Source organism: Salvelinus fontinalis, chromosome 36, assembly GCF_029448725.1.
Source record: "Salvelinus fontinalis isolate EN_2023a chromosome 36, ASM2944872v1, whole genome shotgun sequence".
Taxonomy (NCBI): domain Eukaryota; kingdom Metazoa; phylum Chordata; class Actinopteri; order Salmoniformes; family Salmonidae; genus Salvelinus; species Salvelinus fontinalis.
The window spans coordinates 15056205-15081652 of NC_074700.1; the positions used below are offsets into that span (position 1 = coordinate 15056205).

The 25448-nt window shown below is 40.6% G+C and overlaps 1 protein-coding gene across 1 annotated transcript in view; it reads left to right on the forward strand.

The window, feature by feature from the left end:
- The window catches only part of LOC129835257 (phospholipid-transporting ATPase ABCA1-like), a 245041-nt gene that overhangs the window by 118700 nt on the left and 100893 nt on the right, over nucleotides 1-25448 (forward strand). The window contains exons 23-30 of the mRNA XM_055900807.1: nucleotides 102-304; nucleotides 2329-2407; nucleotides 9816-10009; nucleotides 10657-10705; nucleotides 11425-11538; nucleotides 11668-11709; nucleotides 12356-12495; nucleotides 18043-18170. Of these exons, the coding sequence (XP_055756782.1) occupies nucleotides 102-304; nucleotides 2329-2407; nucleotides 9816-10009; nucleotides 10657-10705; nucleotides 11425-11538; nucleotides 11668-11709; nucleotides 12356-12495; nucleotides 18043-18170 (949 nt within the window). The remainder of the gene's footprint in view (nucleotides 1-101; nucleotides 305-2328; nucleotides 2408-9815; nucleotides 10010-10656; nucleotides 10706-11424; nucleotides 11539-11667; nucleotides 11710-12355; nucleotides 12496-18042; nucleotides 18171-25448) is intronic.

Below are 25448 nucleotides of genomic sequence, written 5' to 3' on the forward strand. Positions count from 1 at the left end.
AGTACTGACTCACACACATACACACACCACCCCCCTACCACCTCAAATTGGACCCATTGAGTGAAATCAATAGATTGGTTTTCTCCATCTCTCCCCCGCAGGTCGCACAATCATCCTCTCCACTCATCACATGGATGAGGCGGACATCTTGGGAGACCGCATTGCCATTATCTCTCACGGCAAGATGTGTTGCTATGGCTCCTCCCTGTTCTTGAAGAAATACTTTGGCAGTGGCTACTACCTCACTCTGGTCAAGGCCGGAGATGGGCAAATGACTGGAGTCGAGCAGCGCCAGGTGAAAGAGGTAAATGGAGGAGAGTGAAGTTGCCGCTAGACACTGATCTCGGGTCAGTTTTTCATTTGACCAAACAATGGTTAAGGTTTGGCATATCCTAGATCCTAGATCTGTACCTACGGGAAACATCACCCAGAAGCAAAGTGAATAATTGAACGTGTGTGCTGCATTTTGCATTGATGTCTCTTTTGGACTTAGGAAATGTTATGTGTTGATAACTAATCGATATGATTTTTGGTGAAAACTGTTGAAGATCCAAAACATGCCCCGGGATTGAAAAATAGTTCTCTATTTAGGAAATGATGGAGCTGGGTGAACTCCACACTTGACACTTCATGTGCTACCTAGTTAAAAATCCCGACGTTTGTTTTATTTTTATTGGCTGTGCGTTTTCCGCTTAGTTCCATTTGATCATTGTGAGCTAAACCTGTATTTCCAAAGAAAACACACAACTCTGGCGCATATTTGCAATTGCCCATTCATGATGTCTGATCCCACATTGAACAGCATCATTACACCAACCAATAATTCACCCATAATGTGGCATGATAATTTGTTAGACTTTTTGCATCTGGGGGAATCACTCCAATAGTAACCTTTAAGATACATCAGCAACATTTGCCATGCAGTCCATTATTGACACGGTTCCTCTGACTTTCCAAAGTGATCTGACTCGTGCCCACCCCTGTAATGATCTATGTTTAGTCTCCCCCAGCATGAGAATTGGCAGATACCTCTGTACTGGATGATACTAATTGTCTTGAGGGAGGGGGGGAGTGGGATTCTTGATCTAGTTCCTTGCAGTGCCTTGCACACTTAGTTTTAATCAATAGCAGCAAATGAACAAGATTCACTGATGCCTGCAGAGCTACAACAATTACCATTTGTCTATAGGCTCTTTGTGGGGAGTGGAGTAATTTGTTCAAAAATAAATAAATAAATTAAGAACAAAAAGACAAACAAGAGAGATGTAATGCTCCCCCAAAATGACTTGCATACTCAGCCCATTGGTGCCGAGGACTTAAAAAAAAAAAAAAAACATAAAACAATAGTTCATGCTTCCCATTCTGTCCATTGACTGTAAAGTTAAAGCCAGGCACCACAGGGTGAAATTACATCTACTTATCAAGTTTGAAGTTTTGGGGTATTTTTGTCCTTTAATATCATTATTTTCTAAAAGTAAACACAAAAATGGTCAAAAACATGTTTAGCACACTACCGTCATCAAAATGTCAATTTTAACTACTTTTACATGGATATACAGTACAGTGGGGTCCAAAATGATTGACACCCTTGATGAAGACGCGCAATAATGTCAGTTTAAAATAAATAATTCAAATACTGACCAATATTGTATGCTCCAAGAAATTGGGAAACTATTTTCTTTAATACTAATACAATTGCTCATAGAAATAGATTTTGTTCAACAAGTCATATGTTTTTCCCTCAAAGGTAGGGGTAAAAATGATTGACAAAGATTCTTATCAAGTAGTCAAAAGTTTAGTATTTGGTACCATATTCTTAGCACGGAATGACTACATCAAGCTTGTGAACCTACACACTTGTTGGATGCATTTGCATTAAAAAAAAAAATGTCTGTGTTTAAAAAAAATTGCGCCCAGTAGAAATGAATGGTAAATAATAGATGTGTCATGTTGGAGTAACTTGCATTGTAAATAACAAGAGAATATGTTTCTAACACGTATACATTAATGTGGATGCTACCATGATTACGGATAATCAAGAATAAATAGTGAATAATGATGAGTGAAAAAGTTACACTGGGTCAAAGATCATACCCACAAGACATGCTAACCTCTCACCATCACCAATAACTCATGACACGATGGCTGTGCGAATAACATGAAATATATACAGTGTCCATATTAGGATAGTCTAAGTAGGACTTTCAACCTCAGCAGTCCTGCTTAGACCACAGTGGTGATTCGGTAGATATGAGGAGAGAATTATGAAGGTAACAATCACCCTGAGAGCTCCACCGTAATTCAACCTTTTTCATTTCTCTCTAATAGGAGACTGGTGAGTCATTGAGGAGAACCAGTCTGGTTGAAGGGATCGCAAGACAGAACTGGAGTAACTCTGAACCCACAGGTAGGACTAACACCACCTAAATACAATTCATCAACAGGATCCCCCTTAATAATGTATCCAATCTTTGTCATGTTTGTCCCTTGTGCTTCATTCACAAGTGCCATATACAGTATGTTTTACCTTAACTGTCATGGGAAATAGTTCAATTGAAGGAGGATTTTATGTCGTGTTACCTAGCATTGTATGGGTGGAACTCACCACCACACAGCTAGAACAGAAAAGAGAGACGAAGAGTGGCCTGAGAGTCTGACAGGCTTCAGGATGTCATGTCAGCAGTTGATTGTCCACTCCATTTCTTGTCACAGTGACATCTCTAAGTATTCTAGTCCACGCTCTCTCTCTCTCTCTCTCTCTCTGAGATCTGTGACACTGGCTAGTGGGTCTGATTGCCCGACCAGTGTCAGTCCCAACCAGAGTAGGTGCCGACCGTTGTCCCAATCAGTAATAAGGCAGCCTTGGTCTTTCCAACAGTATTGAAGGAGTTCCCACAATGTGACCAGCCACCTTATGTAGCAAAAGTTGAAATTGTGTTTTTTACATTGGATAAAAGCAGAGATACAAGCTACAAAATGGTTTATCATACACTGCATTTGAGGAACAATGGGAAAGTAATTCTGCCTTGAAAGTTGATTAACTTGTAACCTCACTTTTGAGAAAATGGCCTTTGAATGTTTTGGTACCTATTGGAGAGCTCTCCTTTGTCTACACCCATTTAGCATTGTTAACACACTCTTAAGCTTTAGCCCCACCCAAACTCTGACCCTTTTACTTGCCCTAGCAGAGCTGGTTGGGCTGTTTTTATGTTATCCAGAGCGTTGGTGACTGTAACTGTGCTACTGGAAACAATTTAATTACGTTTTTTTGCCAACGTTTACTGACACCTGCCATATTCAACAGGTGTTGAGCATTCCTAAATTCATCAGTTATTCTGCGCTATGGCACACTCAGACGAGAGTGCTCTGAATTAGGAGTATATGGCCAGACTGAATATGCGAACGCACCCGAAATAGGTACTTGCATAGTGGAGTCTTTTGTTAACTAATGAACCATAATCCCAACTCATCACATTACTACCCTGCATGAATCTACAGGTAGCTAACCAACCAGGTTCAATGTTAGCTAGCTAACATTAGGCTATAACTAGCCAAGCAAATGGCTCTGAGATATGAATAATAAGATCATACACGTAATGTTAGCTAGGAAGGCAGCCAGCTAGCGTTAACTAGCTAACTGTACACTTTAACTTGAAATGAAACCCCTTTCTGTCAAAATTAGAAACGTGTAATATCTGAAAATGTAGTTAGCTAGACTATTTTACCCATATACAATATAGATGGATGTGTCCTGTCACAGATGCCATGGTTGCCCTTCGTTTGAAGATATATTCCAGAGACAGGTGTTTTCTCCATCTTCTTAGCTACGAATTCCGCTACGAATTCCACTGATTTCAAGAGCAACACATATGCAGTTTTACTACGTAATACATTTTTTAAAAGCCGCGTTAGACAGGATTACCTAGACATACTGACAAGCTCAAATAGACAGAAGCGTGCTATATGGCAGACCAATCCAAACTCAACTCTCTGCATGTCCAGCCCACTCATTATCTCAGCCAATCATGGCTAGCGGGAAGGTTGCTGACTTTTTCTGTGGCTAAACCAACTAGGCTCATAATCAATTTTATTCCTATTTACAGAAGGCATACACGTTTGTTATTAAGGCACATGAAAGTTCACATGTTCGAGATGGCATTTCTGCCAAAAAAATATGCATTTTGATAAAGAAAAAAGTTTATGTTCAAGCGGCTCTCCTGTGAAGTAGTGATCCGGGACATACGCCTTGTTTCCTTAAACGGGTCACATATGCTGGCACTCTTTGCATTCTCTCAACCAGCTTCCCCTGGAATGCTTTTCCAACAGTCATGAATGAATTCCCACATATGTTAAGCACTTGTTGGCTGCTTTTCTTTCACTCTGCAGTCCAACTCATCCCAAACCATCTCATTTGGGTTGAGGTTGGGTGATTGTGGAGGCCAGGTCATCTGATGCAGCACTCCTTTACTCTCCTTCTTAGTCAAATACCCCTTACACAGCCTGGAGGTGTGTTTTCGGTCATTGTTCTGTTCCCACTAAGCGAAAAAGAGATGGGATGGAGTATCGCTGCAGAATGCTGTGGTAGCCATGCTGGTTAAGTGTGCCATGAATTCTAAATAAATCACAGACAGTGTCAGCAGCAAAGCATCACCACACCATCACACCTCCTCCTCCATGCTTCACAGTGGGAGCCACACATGCGGAGATCATCCGTTCCCCTACTCTGTGTCTCACAAAGACACGGTGGTTTGCACCAAAAATCTCAAATTTGGACTCATCAGACCAAAGGACAGATTTCCACCGGTCTAATGTCCATTGCTTGTGTTTCCTGGCCCAAGAAAGTCTCTTGGTATTATTAGTGTCCTTTAGTAGTGGCTTCTTTGCAGCAATTAAACCATGAAGGCCTGATTCACACCGTCTCTTCTGAACAGTTGATGTTGAGATATGTCTGTTACTTGAACTCTGAAGCATTTATTTGGACTGCAGTTTCTGAGTCTGGTAACTCTACTGAACTTATCCTCTACAGCAGAGGTAACTTCCTTTCCTGTGGCAGTCCTCATGAGAGCCAGCTTCATCATAGTGCTTGATGGTTTTTGCGACTGCAATTGAAACTTTCAAAGTTCTTAACATTTTCTGTATTGTCTGATCTTCATGTCTTAAAATACTGTATTACCTCATCCCAGGTGTAGATGATTAGATTTCACTTTCACTATAGCTTGTGCGTGTCGTGATAGTCTTTGAAGCAGTCCCTCTCTGCCAGGAAACAAAAAGTGAACTGGCATTTCGGCCTGAAGATCTGTCATTTCACACTTTTTCCCCCCCTGTGTTTTGTGCAATGCGTGCAGCTCTTCCTTTTGACTTTTGGCATGTGTGTTGGATAGTGGCGCTCACCTTGAGTGGGGGAGTGATGGTTGTGAGGTTGCTTTGGGCCCCCAATTCAGACATTTCCCACACCAGCTACTTTTTCAAGGCCAACTGGGAGAGAGGGGTTTGACCTTTTTCTTTGGCCATCTACTTATGGAGAATGAAATCCTGTACTGTAGCAATGTCCACAAAGTGGTAAAAAAAAGCCTTATACCACTTCCTGGTCTTGTGGAGGACCTGATAGTAGAGCATCAGATAGGTCGACACCCCCTATGCTGGCATTGTAGTCCTTCACAGAAACAGGAATGGGGTCCTTCTGCCTCAACCCCAAAAATGCTCCATTAGCATTTTTCACCTGCCTTGAGACATGGTCGTTATTGCATGGCTTATGCTGTGTGGTAAGCATGGTTATTTCCCTAGTGTCCTTCCATTTCACTAAAAGCAGCTTGTTAGTCCTGATCCAACGTATGGTCCCCTCTCCGATGTCTTTGTCATGTCGTTTACCTTGGTCTTGGGGAAACCGATTTTCTTAGGACAAATGGTGCCACAAGCCCCAATTTTCTTTTTCAAGACGTCTATGAAAAGCATGGGACTAGTAAAACATTTTTACACAAAGAGCTCGTACCCACTGCCAAGTAAGGGGAAGTCCATCAGCTGCATGACAGAGTCATAACTAAGAACCTACCCAGCGGGTGTTATCGTCTTGTCTTCATAGATGAAAAGTTCCATGTGTAGGCAGAGGCTGAATCCGCAAGCAAAAAGAGCTTGTAGCCCCATTTGGTCAACTTAGTTTTCATATATTGCTTCAAGCCAATTCTAGGCTTTGAGGCAACCATGTGCTCATCTATATATAGATTTTGAGCAGGCTGGAAGTAAGTTTTGCATTTCTCCACCATGTCATGATGAAGGGGCTTGACTCTTGCAAGGTGATCCTACCCTGCAGTTCCCTTATTCTGGTCATTCTCCTGATACGTTTGTGTGTCACTCATGTGAAGAGTACGGTTGATGACCAAGAATCGGTTTTCACTGATGATGGAGGTGGGGAACTCGAACCGATAGAGTGGGGACTTGCTCCAGTTGTCAACTAGTCTTGATACCTTTACCAGTCCCATGAAAATCACCAAGGAAATGTAGTTGAGCATGCCACCCATGGTGACAGGTTTCCAGGACAGCTTCCTTCCCCCTGCAGCTTCTTGTCCCCATACTTGTGTGTATTACTAATTAGTGTTCCCAGTACAGAGGTGGTAAAGTAAAGCTGAAACAGCTGTAAAGGGATGTATGTTTCATCACTAACCAACTGTGGGCACTCGGGTAGTTTGGGTTGAGACTTCAATTGCTTTGGCTCCTGATCATTTTCAAGGACCGTAAGCCACCTGTCCTCAGTTTCATCTCCCTCTGTTTTGCTGCTTCCACTGCCTCTCCCTCTTCTCTGTTGAGACCTAGATCTCCTCCCTGCCCCGCACCTCCAGATGAACTTGGAGTGGTGCCAGGGCCTGCAGTGGGGGTGGGATCTTTGCGGAGTAGTGGATGCATATTGAAACTGCAGTGGAGGTGGTTGAAGAGGAGTGGGGTCTTTGTCGAGTGGTGGATGTCGAACCATCAGACAGGGTGATTGTCATAGCAGTGGGGAGTGTAGACCTTGACCGTCAGGTTCGCTTGCTGGGGTGGGGTGGCTCCCAAACATCATCATCTAAACCACAGGTGTCAAACTCATTCCACGGAGGGCCGAGTGTCTGCGGGTTTTCGCTCCTCCCTTGTACTTGATTGATGAATTAACATCACTAATTAGTTAGGAACTCCCCACACCTGGTTGTCTAGGGCTTTATTGAAAGGAAAAAACTAAAACCTGCAGACACTAGGCCCTCCGTGGAATGAGTTTGACACCCCTGATCTAAACCCTCTGCATCCTTCATTCTGTGGTGAATAAAATAAAGGGATATATTGTTATAAGACACACAGAATTACAGTTGACTAAATTGACAAAATAGCATTACTGTAAAGAAAAAACACCAAGCATACACTTTATCTTTACAGTGACTCGCACAGAATGTGTGAAGGACACACACAATGAAAACAGTAATACCTTGGAGACAAAGGCAGAGGTGAGAACCACAAATAAACAATGGCCATGAGAGTTTAGTGGCCTCTGCAAAGTTACAAGGATGAAACATAGAAAAGCAAACAGTGAATTAATATGAAACATAGACAATAACTACTTATAATTCTAACATTAACATTGACATGTTTTGTTACATAGGCCTATGTTAACTAAATCCAAAGCATAAAAAGCAGACAACTCATAAAAAATGAAATACATAATCACATAATCGTAAATTAGCTATTTAAAGTCATGAAACTAATTTACTTACAGATCTAAAAGTGGATCCTTCTAGAAAGCAATCTTCATCTGCCAAGTCGAAGTCCGAGTCCGACTTCAGTATTAAATTCAAAGCTTCTGTGTCGGTATACTTATTCATAGCTGCTTTCTTTTTAGGTTCTTGTTCGATATTCTTACTTTGGACCTTTTCCCCCCCTTGAGCAGCCATATTTTATGCTAAAGCGATGGAATTAAAGTGATGAAATCTGTTTACAATGTAATGTAATGTAGCGTGCTCAGTGCATCTCGTCTCTGAGCCAGGTGGCAATAGTTAGCATTACGCATAAAAGGTTCTAGGCCTTGGTTTGTCCCACCCAGGTCAACTGCATATCCCTGGAAAACTTATCTCATTGGCTACAAGACTGTGAAAGTGCCATAGTAGCCAATCCCCTGTGTAATGGATGCCTACAGCGCGTAAGCAGGCAACATCATATTTTTGATGCGCAAAGTTAGTCACTCGGTGGACATTCGATGTTGCCATTTAGTCATACATCATCAGATAACATTGGCAAAAAAACATTGTTCCTTCCAACCGAAGGATTAATTTAGAGTCCCCCTATGTAGCTATAGCTCGAATCAAAGCTTACCTTGTAAGATGTTTGCTGTTTGAAAACGTTGTGTAAAATAAAAATGTTGACTCTCGGGGCTGGTGATCAATAACGGTAGGTCACAGGCAGACAAATTAGATATCCTCATGATCTGTGAAGTCCTGGCTTTCGGTGTGTATCAACGTTTTCAATGTTTATTTCAATTATGCTTCACAATGCTAACCAGAATGTTTGCTCTTTAGATATCATGATGATGAGGAACTAACTAAATATGGCAATTCCAGTATCTCTTTAGAATGTAGAATTTCAAATCCACTTGCATATCTCGAATATCTTCCATACTTGTCATGGTGCTGGTTTTTGCAAAACTCAAAAACCCAACTGAATCTCAACTCTGAATATGACCCTTGAGAGGACATCGATTCACCTCACTTTGGAAAAAGTAAAGAAATTGTAGAACATTTTTGTGTTGGCCTCAATGATTTTAAATGCAGTGTATTGACTTGTATGGTTGAATTTTTGTATTTAATTATTGTCATTTGTCATTATAAAGGACAACAATTATACTGTAAGTTATTTTCAATACATCCATGGCATCCTTCCTGTAATTCCTTTTCAATACAAACCATGTCATCCTTCCTGTATTTCCTTTTCAATATATCCATGTCATCCTTCCTGTATTTCCTTTTCAATATATCCATGTCATCCTTCCTGTATTTCCTTTTCAATATATCCATGTCATCCTTCCTGTATTTTCTTTTCAATATATCCATGTCATCCTTCCTGTTATTCCTTTTCAATATATCCATGTCATCCTTCCTGTATTTCCTTTTCAATATATCCATGTCATCCTTCCTGTATTTCCTTTTCAATATATCCATGTCATCCTTCCTGTATTTCCTTTTCAATATATCCATGTCATCCTTCCTGTTATTCCTTTTCAATATATCCATGTCATCCTTCCTGTATTTCTTTTTGAATATATCCATGTCATCCTTCCTGTATTTCCTTTTCAATATATCCATGTCATCCTTCCTGTATTTCCTTTTCAATATATCCATGTCATCCTTCCTGTATTTCCTTTTCAATATATCCATGTCATCCTTCCTGTTATTCCTTTTCAATATATCCATGTCATCCTTCCTGTATTTCTTTTTCAATATATCCATGTCATCCTTCCTGTATTTCCTTTTCAATATATCCATGTCATCCTTCCTGTATTTCCTTTTCAATATATCCATGTCATCCTTCCTGTAATTCCTTTTCAATATATCCATGTCATCCTTCCTGTTATTCCTTTTCAATACATCCCAAACAAAAATTATTTATTTATTTCACCTTTATTTAACCAGGTAGGCAAATTGAGAACACGTTCTCATTTACAATTGCGACCTGGCCAAGATAAAGCAAAGCAGTTCGACACATACAACAACACATAGTTACACATGGAGTAGAACAAACATACAGTCAATAATACAGTCAATAAATCATCCTTCCTGTTTCTCTTCACCATGTTGCGCTCATAGATGTCAGTAAGGTGGTGTGTCGGCATGTTCCCGAGGCGGTGTTCCTCGAGAGCATCGGCCAGGAGATCACCTACATCCTTCCCTACGGCGGGGCCAAGGATGGCACCTTTGCCCTCCTCTTCGAAGAGCTGGACCTCAAGATGGCCGACATTGGTGTCACCAACTACGGCATCTCAGATACCACACTAGAGGAGGTATGAGGCGGGCGAGACACACGCATACACTGCGCTCTCCTGAACTAACCAAATGCTTACTATGCCAAGGGTAGTGTTGGATTATGTAGGTAGGTACATACCACCAAGTGAGTGTTGCTAAACACAAGTAATATGTCTGAGATTTTTTTGGCAGATGAAGAGGCACGGCAGGCAGTGTGAATAATTCACAACAAGGTTATTCAGGTGGTACCTACTGCACGTATTTACTTAAGGAAGGGAAACGAGATGGCAGTTTGGGATATTTTCAATATTTTGTGTGTGTGCGTATGGTGTATGTGTGTGTGTGTGTATGTGTGTGTGTGTATGGTGTATGTGTGTATGTGTGTGTGTGTATGGTGTGTGTGTGTATATGGTGTATGTGTGTGTGTGTGTGTATGGTGTATGTGTGTGTGTGTGTGTGTGTGTATGGTGTATGTGTGTGTGTGTATGGTGTATGTGTGTGTAATACAGGAGGAGGGACGGAGGACTATTTATCAGTGTAATGAAGATAGTCCTTGTTTTTGTAATTACAGGAGTGTTGTCGATCATTTGTTTAAGACACACATAAAGGTCACTTCAATGATGAAAAATTATGATAAAAAAAGCTATTTCTTATCATGGTAATTATGCCGCGTTCCATCTCACAGATTTTCCTCAAAGTGGCAGAGGACACAGGTGTTGATGCGGAAATACCAGGTAAAATGGCGGTTGACTGTAATTTGGGGGGTTAAAATGTAACAATTTATTAAAATAGTTTAATCGTGGACTGATTATATGAAGTACCGACACAACCACTAGAACACACACATCATCGAGTCTTCTGTCTGGCTTTGATTTTCAATGATTCTCTGTGCTACATTGATTGAACTAGTGTTGATTGATTATGCACTCATTTAGTATAACTCAACAGCATTTTCCTTGTTGGATCAATTACCAAAGGACTTTGCTTTTCAACCTACAGCCAACCTTCGCTTTTTATCTTACAATTACTTAAAACCCCCTGGTCTTTTGGGGTTTTCTGTTTTTACATACAGTATTTTGTAGTGATGGGCACTGATATGCAATATCAATACGATATCAGTTTGTATTGGTTTTATTAAAAAAGCATTGCAACTGTGTGAATGTTCTTGCTGATGGCCCATTGGGCCAGGTGTGAATCTTCTGGGAGCCTTAACCTACAAAACTAATTGGAATGCAATGTGAAGCCCATCCACCGTGATGTCCCAAGAAGAATAAACCGATATGACGATATACCTTGATCACATCGATATCATATCAAATTATTACTATTAGTGCCCACAGCTAGTAATAATACATCGTATAGGCCACAATACGGGTTGCTGCACTTTCTGTATGGTATTCATAACTGTAAAGGGATTAAGCCAAAACAACTCATCTTAAGTGTATTCTTTCAGCTATCAATGCAGCTTTGGTAAGAGACGAGACAAGAAGTTCAAGGGAATCCAAGAGGCAACGGCAAAGCCTCACCAAAGTCGGGAACACTTCAGACGAAATGGCTGGGAAAAGTGGTATGCCATTAACTTTTGAGTGTTATCGTCCCCAAAAATATTCTGAACTAGAGAAGGGATGTTTAAGTGTAATGTGTGGTCATGATCCATGTTCTTTATCTCCTCCCTCTCTATTGTTACTATATCCAGCTGAAGACAAGAGGAAAGTGACGTTCACTAGCAGAGTGGAGGGTACGTATACCGTCAATGCCTTGTCGTCTTGCAGCAGCACACACATTCATGTCAAAAAAAGCCTCATTATTTGCTGCTCTCTGACAATTAACTCTGGAGAAGATGCAAAAGGGCAGTCATTGTGACAATTCGTGCTCCTTTCTCTCCTTGGTTGCCAAGAGAGCTGATTTGTCATACAGGTGGCTTTTCCACACTAGCGGCCATTTTGGAAAGCCAAATGGTCCTACAGCCCTTTGAATTAATATTCCTCACAGGAGGTTTTCATTTTCCACAATACAATAGTATCAGAACATGTCTCCCGTCTTGCAATTTCTCCCAGAGCAAGACCATTTATGAAACAAATTCAATATCACACGCCGGTTTACCATTTGAATACGCTTTGTGTCAAAAATATTTTGGTTGGACTTTTGAGACTGATAAGAGGTTGCTTTTTTTGTGGGGATTGTTTTACTCTTTTGGGTGGAGACTGATAACTGTTTTTTTTATTCCTTTTACGCTATGGGAGAAGCTAAATAATTTGTATTCACTTCCTACAAACCCAAGAGCCTAACAGATTGTCAGATGGTTATCAATTTACTTCATACAATCCTATTCTACAGAAAGCGCACTGTAGTAATGCAGACATTTTGTATGCCTTCCATTTTAGATGTGGAGAGAGTGGCCAATGTGAATGGGAAGGGCTCCAGTGTGATCACGGGATGGGAACTGATCCGGAGACAGTTCCTGGCCCTCTTCATCAAACGCTTTCACCACGCACGCAGGAGCCGCAAAGGCCTCATTGCTCAGGTAATGACCACACATAACCCCCATAGTTCTCTATGCCCTGTTATAAACTGGGTGGTTAGAGCCCTGAATGCTGATTGGCTGACAGCCGTGGTACCCGTATACCACAGGTATGACAAAACATTTATTTTTACTGCTGTTTTTACTTTAGTAACCAGTTAATAATAGCAATAAGGCATCTCTGGGGATTGCAGTATATGGCCAATATACCACGGCTAAGGGCTGTGTCCAGTCACTCTACGGTACGTCGTGCGTTAGAACAATCCTTAGCCGTGGGATATTGGCCATATACCTCACCCCCTCATGCATTATTGCTTAATTATACCATTTAGTGTTGTACTGTCATGAAAAAATAATTTACATTGTAAAAAAATAGGTTGCACTGTGGGAGGGAAGTAGTTTTATAATTGGATGTGATAATACTTCCAACCAATGAATCTGTGGAGGGGAAATGAAATGAGCTAATGAGAGAACTTGTTTTAGGGGACAACACACATTTGAATGCTCAGTCCCTATATATATATATATATATCTCTGTGTTTGCAACACACCTAGAATGCATGATCAGTTTCTTAAGGGCAGTGGAAATTTGATCGCATCTGAAGAATTTTGGCTGTCTCTCGCTGTTGCCAAGGAGACGGAGGTCGTCACAACTTTAAGAGATGCTCTGTAATGTAAACACACACACACACACACACACACACACACACACACACACACACACACACACACACACACCAGCCACCAGCTCTGTGAACTTTGTCTCCCCACCACAACGGTTTCCACTTTAAATTCATAGGAACCTGAAAGTCAGAGACGTGTCTGATTTGTTTTTCGTTTTTTTCCCTAATTTGCGAGTATGCTAATAATGTGGTTTAATGAGTTATGTATCAGATAAGATTATCATAACAATTAGCTCGCTGACAGGTTGCTATTAGCCTATTAAGTGCGTGTCTCTATCGTTTTGTGGGTCATTTTAATTTCCAGTCAGAACCAATACACGGTTATCTATTTACATGACACCTTCAATTTCTCTTTCATCAGAGATGATACACAATTGTTGACTTACAACCTGAGAATGTGTTGTTCTTTTCTAATTTATTTTGAGCTCTGATCCCGTATTAATCACAAAGATGAAAATCTATATTCCTAACACGTGTATAGACGAGATGTAACCCCATCAGCGATGAATGATACCACGACATTGAATTAATTACACTCCAAAGGCATCGTAATCATAAAGTGCACCACTCCGCTCCTTCCATTTGCCCATGTGTAAACCTACCACCTGCCGTGTTATAGAACACACTTCCTCCTGTATCTCCGCAATACTGATCCCACCATTAGTCACTGTCAATCCCGGACGTCGCTCTGTTGCGTTAGCGAGGGGAGGTGTGTGGAAGTGTGTGTGTGTGGAGTGTTAGTGATTCCCAAAATGCACCCTATTCCCGATATATTGCCATACGTTTCATTTTGGGCTCTAGTGGAAAAAGTAGTGCCCTACGGAATATTGGGATGCAGACTGTTTCAGGGCTACTCTCCTCCCTCGTTCCTCCTCTCTTCTTCCCCATTCATGTCACTTGCAGGACTGACAAAGGGCCTGACTGTCATGTAAACACCTCCCATTGTCAGCTGATTGTGAAGAGCATCTCTTCAAGCAGAGCCGGTGGGGAATTCAGAAGAGATGATGGTGTGAGACTCAAAGGGAAGTGATTTATGGGGACGAAAGTTAGGGGATGGAGGCTTATGGATGTGGTGGGGAGGCGAGCTCATTGGTTGTGTCGTGTGAGCGAAGTTGACTGAATCGGAGCTCGGCGTGCGTACATGGGATTGATTGCGATGCCTTTTGGGAAAGGGGATTTCAGAGCTACTTGTGTGAGGAAGCATCGTGTTTGATTCAAAATGGAAGTCCTCTGCTTCCACAGCAGATGACCCTCCCGCCAATGGAAGCACGGAGGGGGTGGGGGGTTTGCGAATCAGGCCCCTCATAAGAATTAAACTATTTTGTTGCTGTGCACCCCCAAGAGACTTTGGTCGTTCCCAAGAGTGAATGTGTAATTTGAACACAGCCGATAGTTTGCGGCAAGGTGAAGTGATATCTAGTGACACTTTTGTGTGTTATGCCAAACAATTGGTATTAACATTGCACTTGAAGAACAATTATCATAAAAAATTAGAAACATTGAATGCGGGAAACCAGACCCATGATTGTAATTTTAAGCTCGTATTACTTCGACAGTTAATTGAAAAGTGAATTATGTCATGTCAATGTCGGGGCATCATACTCACAGGGAAATGAAAATGACAGTCTTGTTTTTGTAGACTCCTACAACATTGACCTTCCAGTCTCTTTGTTCTACCGTTTCTCTATTATCCTGTGGTTTACTCGTCAGTTAATTGATGGTCTGAGCTGCTCTTTGACTTCTCAGATATGTAACCAAGGGCAACAAAGTTACACCCTTAAGCTTGGCCCCTGAAGTAGCTTTCTATGGTGTTCTGAAATGTTCCATCAATTGCCTATTTCTTCTTATTAGTCATCAAATTAGCCTGTGTATTGCAGTGAGTCTCTGTTATTAGCACTTGTGAATTAGTCTAATTTATTATTGCGAGTCATTGTTATTTCCTATCAATTAGCCTTTAATGGCCAACATCGTACAGTATATACTGTAGCATCGCCTTGACAACCCAGGTCAGATACATAATGTGGAGAGTGTAATACATATTACTTATGTTGTTCTACATTTATTCCACACCGGTCTGGATTGAGACCAAGGTGTCATGATTATCCCTCTTGATGGAATAGAATTAAATAGAACACTATTAGTATATCATATACTGTACAGTACCAGTCAAAAGTTTGGACACACCTACTCATTCATTTCTTTATTTTGACTATTTTCTACATTGTATAATGATAGTGAAAACAGCAAAACTATGAAAAAACACATATGTAGTTACCAAAAATGTGTTTAGAAAATCAAAATATATTTGATATTTGATATTCTTCAAAGTAGCCACCCTTTGCCTTGATGACAGCTTTGCACACTCTTGGCATTCTCCCAACCAGCTTCATGAGGTAGTCACCTAGAATGCATTTCAATTAACGTTTTTTTAAAAAGTGGATTTATTTTCCTTCTTAATGCGTCTGAGCCAATCAGTGGTCTTGTGACAAGGTAGGGGTGGTATACAGAAGATAGCCCTATTTGGAAGAAGACCAAGTACATATTATGGCAAGAACAGCTCAAATAAGGAAAATGAAACGACAGTCCATCATTACTTTAACCCAATTGAGATGGTTTGGGATAAGTTGGACCGCAGAGTGAAGGAAAAGCAGCCAACAAGTGCTCAGCATATGTGGAAACTCCTTCAAGACTGTTAGAAAATAATTTGTCATGAAGGTGGTTGAGAGAATGCCAAGAGTGTGCAAAGCTGTCATCAAGGCAAAGGGTGGCTACTTGGAAGAATCTCAAATATATTTTATTTTGTTTAATACTTTTTTGGTTACTACATGATTCCATATGTGTTATTTCATAGTTTTGATGTATTCACTATTATTCTACAATGTAGAAAATAGTAAAAATAAAGAAAAACCCTTGAATGAGTAGGTGTGTCCAAACTTTTGACTAGTACTGTATCTCTATGGTTGATGGTCTGTTTTACATGTAGGCTGGTGTACATATTAGGACGTATGCCACATCAGACGAGTAGCACGTAGTATGTTGGATGCATTTTCTGTTGGATGTCTGATGCAGTATGTATGTCCTAATATGTACACTGTACATTACCTGTGCATTACCTGTACATTACCTGTGCATTACCTGTGCAAGCGAGTTGATTCACAAAAACAAATGTATTTTGCCAACAAGCCAGTCTGCCCTCAAATGAAATGCCATTTTACAGTGAATCACAAAACACAATATTTGTGTTTTGGTGTTTGTATTGTACCCATTTAGAAAGATGATATTCGTTGTTTCACCAAATTTGAGTATGTGCTGTACATTGTGAACGTAATGACTTTCTCTATTGTTTGCGGGGTGTTTGCAGAAGAACTACTACAAGCTGCCACACACAAAAACAGTCCGAGTGTGTGTTCTGTTGTCCTCCATCTTACGTATTGTCTCATTAAGCCGCTTTTCAGTAAACGCGGACTATTCCTTTTCCGGTGCCTGCATTTACATAGAACTCTGCGGTAAATATAGCATTTTTCAAATGTATTGTACTGTTTGAATGGGCTCCGGCAATTGCAGCATGCAATTAATCAAGTTGAGCAAACATCTCTCTTCGGTGGAGTACCTAGCGGTACAAGTGATTAAAGAGATATTGTGCATTCTGTCTTTGACTTTTTGTCAGCTCCAAGAACGGCAATGAAAAGTGAACATTTCCAAGTGGGAGAGAAAGGGAAGAAATTGTGGCAGTGAGCTTCGATGGTGGAAAAGAGAATAAAGCAAAGTGGGTGACGATTGATGATGTTTGAAAGTGTTTAATAAAACTCCTTACACATGCATGGCAGCCAAAACAAGTTCACGGTGAGCATAATAATTGACACGGGTACAAAAGGGTTTGGTCTCATGTCTTATTGCTTGCATCACTATCATTGTGGAGTGTAACAGAGATTGGGTGGGGGTGGGGGCTGGGGCTGATGATGGGGGTAGGATGATGTAACTACTGTAGCAGTAGATGTTATGAATTACCCCTCCATCTCTTCCACAACTATGCAAGCAGGCACACACAGGCACTGGCACGGACGCACACGCCACACGCGCACACACACAAATGCAAGCACGATTAATAGATTTGTGGCAATGATACAGTGCATTCGGAAAGTATTCAGACCCCTTTCCTTTTTTTATTACGTTACAGCTTTATTCTAAAATGGATTAAAAACAAACAAATGTAACGTAACAAAATGTGGAAACAGTCAAGGGGTCTGAAAACTTTCCGAATGCACTGTAATTCATTTGAATGATGCTTATTCAGTGCAGTGCAGTACACATTTCCAATCTGAGTGAAAGCACATGACAAGTGAAAAGACAAATTATCACTCCCAGCATTTACTAATTGGATTGTGCAATAACACTTTGATGCTGCCTGAGGGAGCCTCGGTCGTACACATGAAACTACATCCTTCTTCTAGTTCTATGGGGAATATGCTCTGTTCATTTGGTTGGCTGGTGAAAGTGGTGCCGTAACACAAACTATTATTTTAGATATCACACTATTAGATTAGATTAACTTAATAACAAAGCATACTGTACTATAACAGTACTCTGTATGCAAGACTTGCATGTAGCGTCTGTCACATGATGACATGAATGACAGACCAGCCATGACACAGTCCTAACATGGAAAATATCCAACTTTTGTTAGTATCATTACAGAGTTATGTGGACAGTCCGTTATTGTCATGAACTGATATGACAAGCATTGTGTCAGCCTTGTGTTGTGACAGTGTCACAACAGTGTATTGAAAGGATAGGATACCTAAAATAGGCCATGCGCAAAGAAGCGTCATTTTGCAGCTGATTCTGATATCATATCTATGTCACACAGGTGATTCTGCCTGCTGTCTTCGTCTGCCTGTCTCTCATCTTCTCCGTCATCGTCCCCCCTTTTGCGGAGTACCCCAACCTGGAGTTGCAGCCTTGGATGTATGGACTGCCCCAAACGACATTCTACAGGTGAGCCACTGAAACGCCATGCTCTCAGACTATAAAATGACACCTCTCAGTGCAGGTGTACATGTTGATGTTTGTATTGAATATGTAAAATGTAGCGAACGCAGCTGGGTAACCTGACCAGGACAGGTATAAAATCATTCTTAAAAGATGTAAAGTAGTTCTACTGTATTGTTATGAACAATGAGCATACTGTTGTGTATGCATGTGAATGCAGAAACCACATAATGTAGCTGATACTGCGGATCGCTTCTAGTTCCAATGTTTGGAGGGACTAATTGTTTTGATTACTTTCCCCTAAATCAGGCACTCCATTAATTCCAGGTCTGGTCTCTAAGTGTGTACGCTTCAGCCAACTCTTCTGACTATCGCCGTCATATCAACCCCATACTGTATGTCATCATGACATTGTTTGTCAAAGAAATTGTCTGAAGCACATAAAGGTCTCGAACCAGGCTAGTCCTTTCCTTCCATGTTTGAGTCTGCAATGGCATACTAAATAATTCATCTTACAGTGTGCCCCAAATAGCACCCTGTTCACAATATAAGGCACTACTTTTTCTTTTTTTTTACCAGAAAATGCCCTCGTCTAAAGTAGTGTACTCCATAGGGAATAGGGTGCCATACGGGATATATACACTTTCTTTCTAACCTCAAATCAAATCACAATTTATTTGTCACATGCTTCATAAACAAACAGTGAAATGCTTACTTACTGGTCCTTCCTAACAATGCAGAGAGAAAAATATAGAAAAATTATAACATGAGGAATAAATACACAATGAAGAACGATAACTTGGCTATATACACGGGGTACCAGTACCGAGTCAATGTGCAGAGGTACGAGGTAATTGAGGTAGTACAGTACATACAGTACCAGTCTAAAGTTTGGACACACCTACTCATTCAAGGGTTTGTCTTTATTTGTTCTATTTTCTACATTGTAGAATAATAGTGAAGACATCAAAACTATGAAATAGCACATATGGAATCATGTAGTAACCAAAAAAATGTGAAACAAATAAAAAATATATTTTCTGTTTGAGATTCTTCAAAGTAGCTACCCTTTGTCTTGATGACAGTTTTGCACACTCTTGGCATTCTCTCAACCAGCTTCATGAGGTAGTCACCTGGAATGCATTTCAATTAACAAGTGTGCCTTGATAAAAGTAGATTTCTGTCATTTCTTTCATTCTTAACCTGTCTAGGCTGAGGGTGCCGCTAGCGGCACTCCCCCCCCACCCCCACTGAAAAGGCAGAGCCGCGAAATTAAAAAAAAATATTTTTTTAAAATATTTAACTTTCACACATTAAAGTCCAATACAGCTAATGAAAGACACAGATCTTGTGAATCCAGCCAACATGTCCGATTTTTAAAATGTTTTACAGGGAAGACACAATATGTAAAGATGTAAATCTATTACCTAAAAACACATTAGCATAATCCACCATCTTTTATTTGTCCACCAACACCAGTAGCTATCACCAATTCGGCTAAACTAAGATATTTATAGCCCCTAACCAAGAAAAAAACTCATCAGATGACAGTCTGATAACATATTTATGGTATGGGATAGGTTTTGTTAGAAAAATGTGCATATTTCAGGTAGATGGCATAGGTTACAATTGCACCCACCGTCACAAATGGACTAGAATAACTACATAGAGCAACGTGTTTACCTACTTACTAATCATCAAACATTTCGTAAAAATACACAGCATACACTAATCGAAAGACACAGATCCTGTGAATACAGACAATATTTCAGATTTTCTAAGTGTCTTACAGCGAAAACACAATAAATCGTTATATTAGCATAGCACATAGCACATAGCAGCCCAGCATTGATTCTAGCCAAAGTGAGCGATAACGTCAACATCGCCAAAATATATTAATTTTTTCACTAACCTTCTCAGAATTCTTCAGATGACACTCCTGTAACATCATATTACACAATCCATATAGAGTTTGATCGAAAATGTGCATATTTAGCCACCAAAATCATGGTTAGACAATGTGAAATGTAGCCCAGCTGGTGAGAAAATGTCCGTGCGCCATATTAGACAGTGATCTACTCTTATACATAAATACTCATAAACGTGACTAAAAAATATAGGGTGGACAGGGATTGATAGACAATTTAATTCTTAATACAATCGCGGAATTACATTTTTTAAATTATCCTTACTTTTCAATACAGTTTGCGCCAAGCGAAGCTACGTCAAAAAACATGGCGTCCTAAGCCACTAACATTTTTCGACAGAAACACGATTTATCATAATAAAAATGTCCTACTTTGAGCTGTTCTTCCATCAGTATCTTGGGCAAAGGATCCTTTCTTGGGTCTAATCGTCTTTTGGTGGAAAGCTGTCCTCTTGCCATGTGGAAATGCCAACTGCGTTCGGGATGAACTGGAAGCGTGCCCAGCAATTCACAGCGTTTCAGAAATAAATGTCCCAAAATCGCACTAAACGGATATAAATTGCTATAAAACGCTTTAAATTAACTACCTTATGATGTTTTTAACTCCTATAACGAGTAGAAACATGACCAGAGTAATATTACTCCCTCCACTAATGCTTGGAACAAGTGCGGGTCGATGTCCTCCAGGCGCATAACGCAGCAAGAAAAGAGTTCCTAGCTACAGGGTTTTTTAATTTGTAGTGCCTGTGAACGCGCAATCGACCCCATTCAAATCGTCATCACGTAAAGGCATCCAGGGGAAGACGTAAGCAGTGTCCGTATACTCATAGCAATAACTGTGGCCTTTTAACTGACTCCAGATCAGGGGCCAACATTTCTGAAATCTGACTCCATGTCAGGGAAATTGCTGTAGAATGGGTTCTGTTCCACTTAGAGACAAAATTTCAACTCCTATAGAAACTATAGACTGTTTTCTATCCAATAATAATAATAATATGCATATTGTACGATCAAGAATTTTGTGGGAAGCCGTTTCAAAAATTACACGATTAGCATAAATAGTGACAACAGCGCCCCCAGCCTCAACAGGTTAATGCGTTTGAGCCAATCGGTTGTGATCTGACAAGATAGAGGTGGTATACAGAAGATAGCCCTATTTGGTAAAAGACTAAGTCCATATTATGGCAAGAACAGTTCAAATAAGCAAAGATAAACAGCAGTCCATTATTACTTAAAGACATGAAGTTCAGTCAATATGGAATATTTCAAGAACTTTGAAAGTTTCTTCAAGTGCAGTCGCAAAAACCATCAAGCGCTATGATGAAACTGGCTATCATGAGGACCACCACAGGAAAGGTAAGACCCAGAATTACCTCTGCTGCAGAGGTTAAGTTCATTAGAGTTACCAGCCTCAGAAATTGCAGCCCAAATAAATGCTTCACTGAGTTCAAGTAACAGACACATCTCAGCATCAACTGTTCCTAGGAGACTGTGTGAAACAGACCTTCATGGTTGAATTGTTGGTTCCAACTGCCGTGTCTTTGTGTGACGCAGAGTAGGTGAATGGATGATCTCCACATGTGTGGTTCCCACCATGAAGCACGGAGGAGGAGGTGTGATGGTGTGGGGATGCTTAGCTGATGACACTGTGATTTATTTAGAATTCAAGCCACTCTTAAACAGCATGGCTACCACATTATTCTGCAGCGATACGCCAGTGGGACAATCTTTTGTTTTTCTACAGGACAATGCCCCAACACACCTCCAGGCTGTGTAAGGCCTATTTGACCAAGAAGGTGATGGAGTGCTTCATCAGATGACCTGCCCTCCACAATCACCTGACCTTAACCCAATTGAGATGGTTTGGGATGAGTTTGACTGCAGAATGAAAATAAGCAGCCAATAAGTGCTCAGTATATCTGGGAACTCCTTCAAGACTGTTGGAAAAGAATTCCAGGTGAAGCTGGTTGAGAGAATGCCAAGAGTGTGCTAAGCTGTCATCAAGGCAAAGAGTGGCTACTTTGAAGAATCTCAAATATAAAATATATTTTGATTTGTTTAACACTTTTTTGTGTTGATTCCATATGCGCTATTTCATAGTTTTGGTGTCTTCACTATTATTCTACAATGTAGAAAATAGTAAAAATAAAGAAAAACCCTTGAATGAGTAGGTACAGTATTGGTTGGGATAAAGTGACTAGGCAACAGGATAGATAATAAACAGTAGCAGCAGCGTATGTGACGAGTCAAAAGAGTTGTGCAAATAGGATAAACGCAGATAGTCCGGGTAGCTACTTGGTTAATTGTTCAGTAGTCTTATGATTTGGGGGTAGAAGCTTTTCAGGGTCCTGTTGGTTCCAGACTTGGTGCATCGGTACCGCTTACCGTGCAGTAGTGGAGAGAACAGTTTATTACTTGGGTGGCTAGAGTCTTTGACAATTTTTAGGGCCAGCCTCTTATACCGTATAGAGGTCCTGGATGGCTGGGTGCTCGGCCCCAGTGATCTACTGGGCCGTACGCATTACCCTCTGTAGCTCCTTGTGGTCGGTTGCCAAGCAGTTGCCATACCAAGCGGTGATGTAACCAGTCAAGATGATCTCTTTCAACGTCATCAAGACAAAGCTGATCATGGACTACAGGAAGCGGAGGGCCGAGCACACCACCATCTACATTGCCGGGGCTGTAGTGGGTCGAGATCTACAAGCTCCTCTGTGTCCAGGCCAAAAAGGAATTCACATGGTCCACACACACAAACACACGACAATGTATCTTCCCCTTCAGGAGGCTGAAAAGATTTGTCATGGGCCCTCAGATCTTCAAAAGGTTCTACAGCTCTTTGTTCAAGTGGCCAAAATAACACTTACATTTACCGTGCCCATATTAGGATAGCCTCAATCTCAGCAGGATTTTGTTTTCTCCTGAGGTTGAGGCTGTCCTATTATGGACAGCATAAACATTCTATACATAACATATCGGCAAGCCTGTTTTTAGACTTACAGTAACACAGATATCTTCTGTGAAAGTTCACCATCTGTACATTTTCTTTGAGAATTTCTTGTTCTGCGTTTTGGGGTTTGCTTTCGAAATATATCCCGAAAAACGTCGAAATAATGTGAAAAACATGTTGAATATTTCATAGAGTTGCCGATACTCTGCTAATGTATCCAACCGCTGCAGTGACAATGAATCTTATTGGATTCCCTGCTTCCGCTCATTGATATTCTATTGAGGTTTGCTTATTTTATCCAGGGGAGATCATTGCATTGTAATAGATTGATCCTGTTGGACAGTTTAAAGGCCAAATGCAGCCGTTTTTATAGCAATATCAAATCATTTCTGGGTAACAATTAAGTACGTTGCTATAATAGTGTTCAATTAAAATGGGCAAAAATAGCTTTTTATCTTCAAGGAAGAATTTTTCTAGGAGTGTCTGGGTCTGAGTGGGGAGGGGGAAACTGAAAACTAGCTGTTATTAGCAGAGAGGTTCGGTACTCTCTTTTGTTAGTGGTCTATAAACCAATTAACCACATGGTGATGTCAACATGGACAGCCGAAACACGCCTCCATGCAAATCTGCTGATTAGATTGTACTTTCAACCAGCAAATATCAGGAATAACACTGATCAAACTTGTTCACACTTTTATAATATTAGTTTCATCAGCTGTTTTACAACATGATACAAAAGAATATGGGAAAAACTGATTTTTGACTGCACCGGGCTTTTAAACAGACAATATCAGGCTCTAGCATGTTGCTATGGAAATCACAGGTAGAGCTTCACCTTCTTAGTCAAAGTTAGACTAAAGGCAGTGAGTTTTAACTGCAATTGTTATGCCACATTAAATATGCAGAACTCATCAGAACGACCAGAATCTAGCCTGGTTATGTGTCACATCATTAGCAAGCTGAAGTTCTTTCTCTTCTCTGACATTCTCTGTGGTCAATTACTGCATATTGTCTTCTCCCCTGAATAATTTTAAGACACTTCCCTTTGTGAAGTCTTAAGCTGGAAAGCCATACCAGGCTGAGACAGAGAAGGTATGCATAATTCATACAAGCTCAATTAGTCAATGTCAACCAAACGTGCCTGGGAAATGTGGCAAAAGATACAGATTCAAATGCAGGTTAAAAAGATTATTTTAAAAAGAAGTTGTCCTGATACTAAATTCATATCACAGTATGGTCGTACATTGATGACACCGTTAGATTCAAACACAATTGTCCCACGGACAAAATTGTCTTAGGACTTCATTCCTGTAACATGTAATATGCGTACAATGCTGTCTCAGATATTAGGGGAGTTGAAAGGAGGGGGTTGCATGTTTAATCAGACTACTCTCTGCTCTGTTACTCTGTGATGTTTCACAAAGTTCATCCACCTGACTGATTTTCCTTTACCGGGAGAGTGGAGGCTATGATGATTAAAAACCATCCTTTCCACCAAAGCATTCTTATGAGAAAGTAACCATTTTTATTTTACACTCAAGGAAACGCATCATATTTCCTTCCGGGAACATTAAGCCTATTTTATTTCCCAAATTAGTATTTCAACACTCAAATCTGCATTGTTTGTTGTAATCTCATTGCATCTAAATAGACTATTACCTCTCAGATTTTCCCTTTCTGTAGATATACCTAAGATTCAACCTAAGATTAGTTCCAGTGTGTCTCTGCTCGTTTTGATCCCCCAATAGTCTTGTTACTTTGAATAAGAGTGCTTCCCAAATGGCATCCTATTCCCTTTATAGTGCACCGCTTTTTACCAGTGCCCTACAGGCCCTGGTAAAAACTAGTACACTATATCGGGAATAGGGTGCCATTTGGGAAGCAGACCCAGCTATTGTTAATGTTAAAACAGATGGCTGAGCCAAATCCATTTTTACAATCAGCCACTTCGATTGGACTCCTCGCTTATGGTGGCGGAAATTATAGGTTGACCTTCATGAGAGATAAATGAGCCTATGAACATTGTAATAATCCCATTGGCCAGCAGTGACTACAGCTGGACCCTAGCCATGATCTTTATAAAACGCTGTTTTCGCAGCGCCAAGGTACACTCAAGACAAAGAGCAGAGATTGTGTATACATTGATTGTAGAAAGCGGTCTGTTTTTCCTCCAGGCACATATGTACAATAGCGTGCTCTGATGCACACACGCACACGCACGCACGCACGCGCACACACGCACACGCACACGCACACACACACACACACACACACACACACACACACACACACACACACACACACACACACACACAGAGTTTATGTTATGTTGACATGTGCTCTATTCAGTCAGAATGCCAAGAGCTTTTCTCACCCATGCGTGCTCAGTGGTGTGTATTCATTTGGAAAT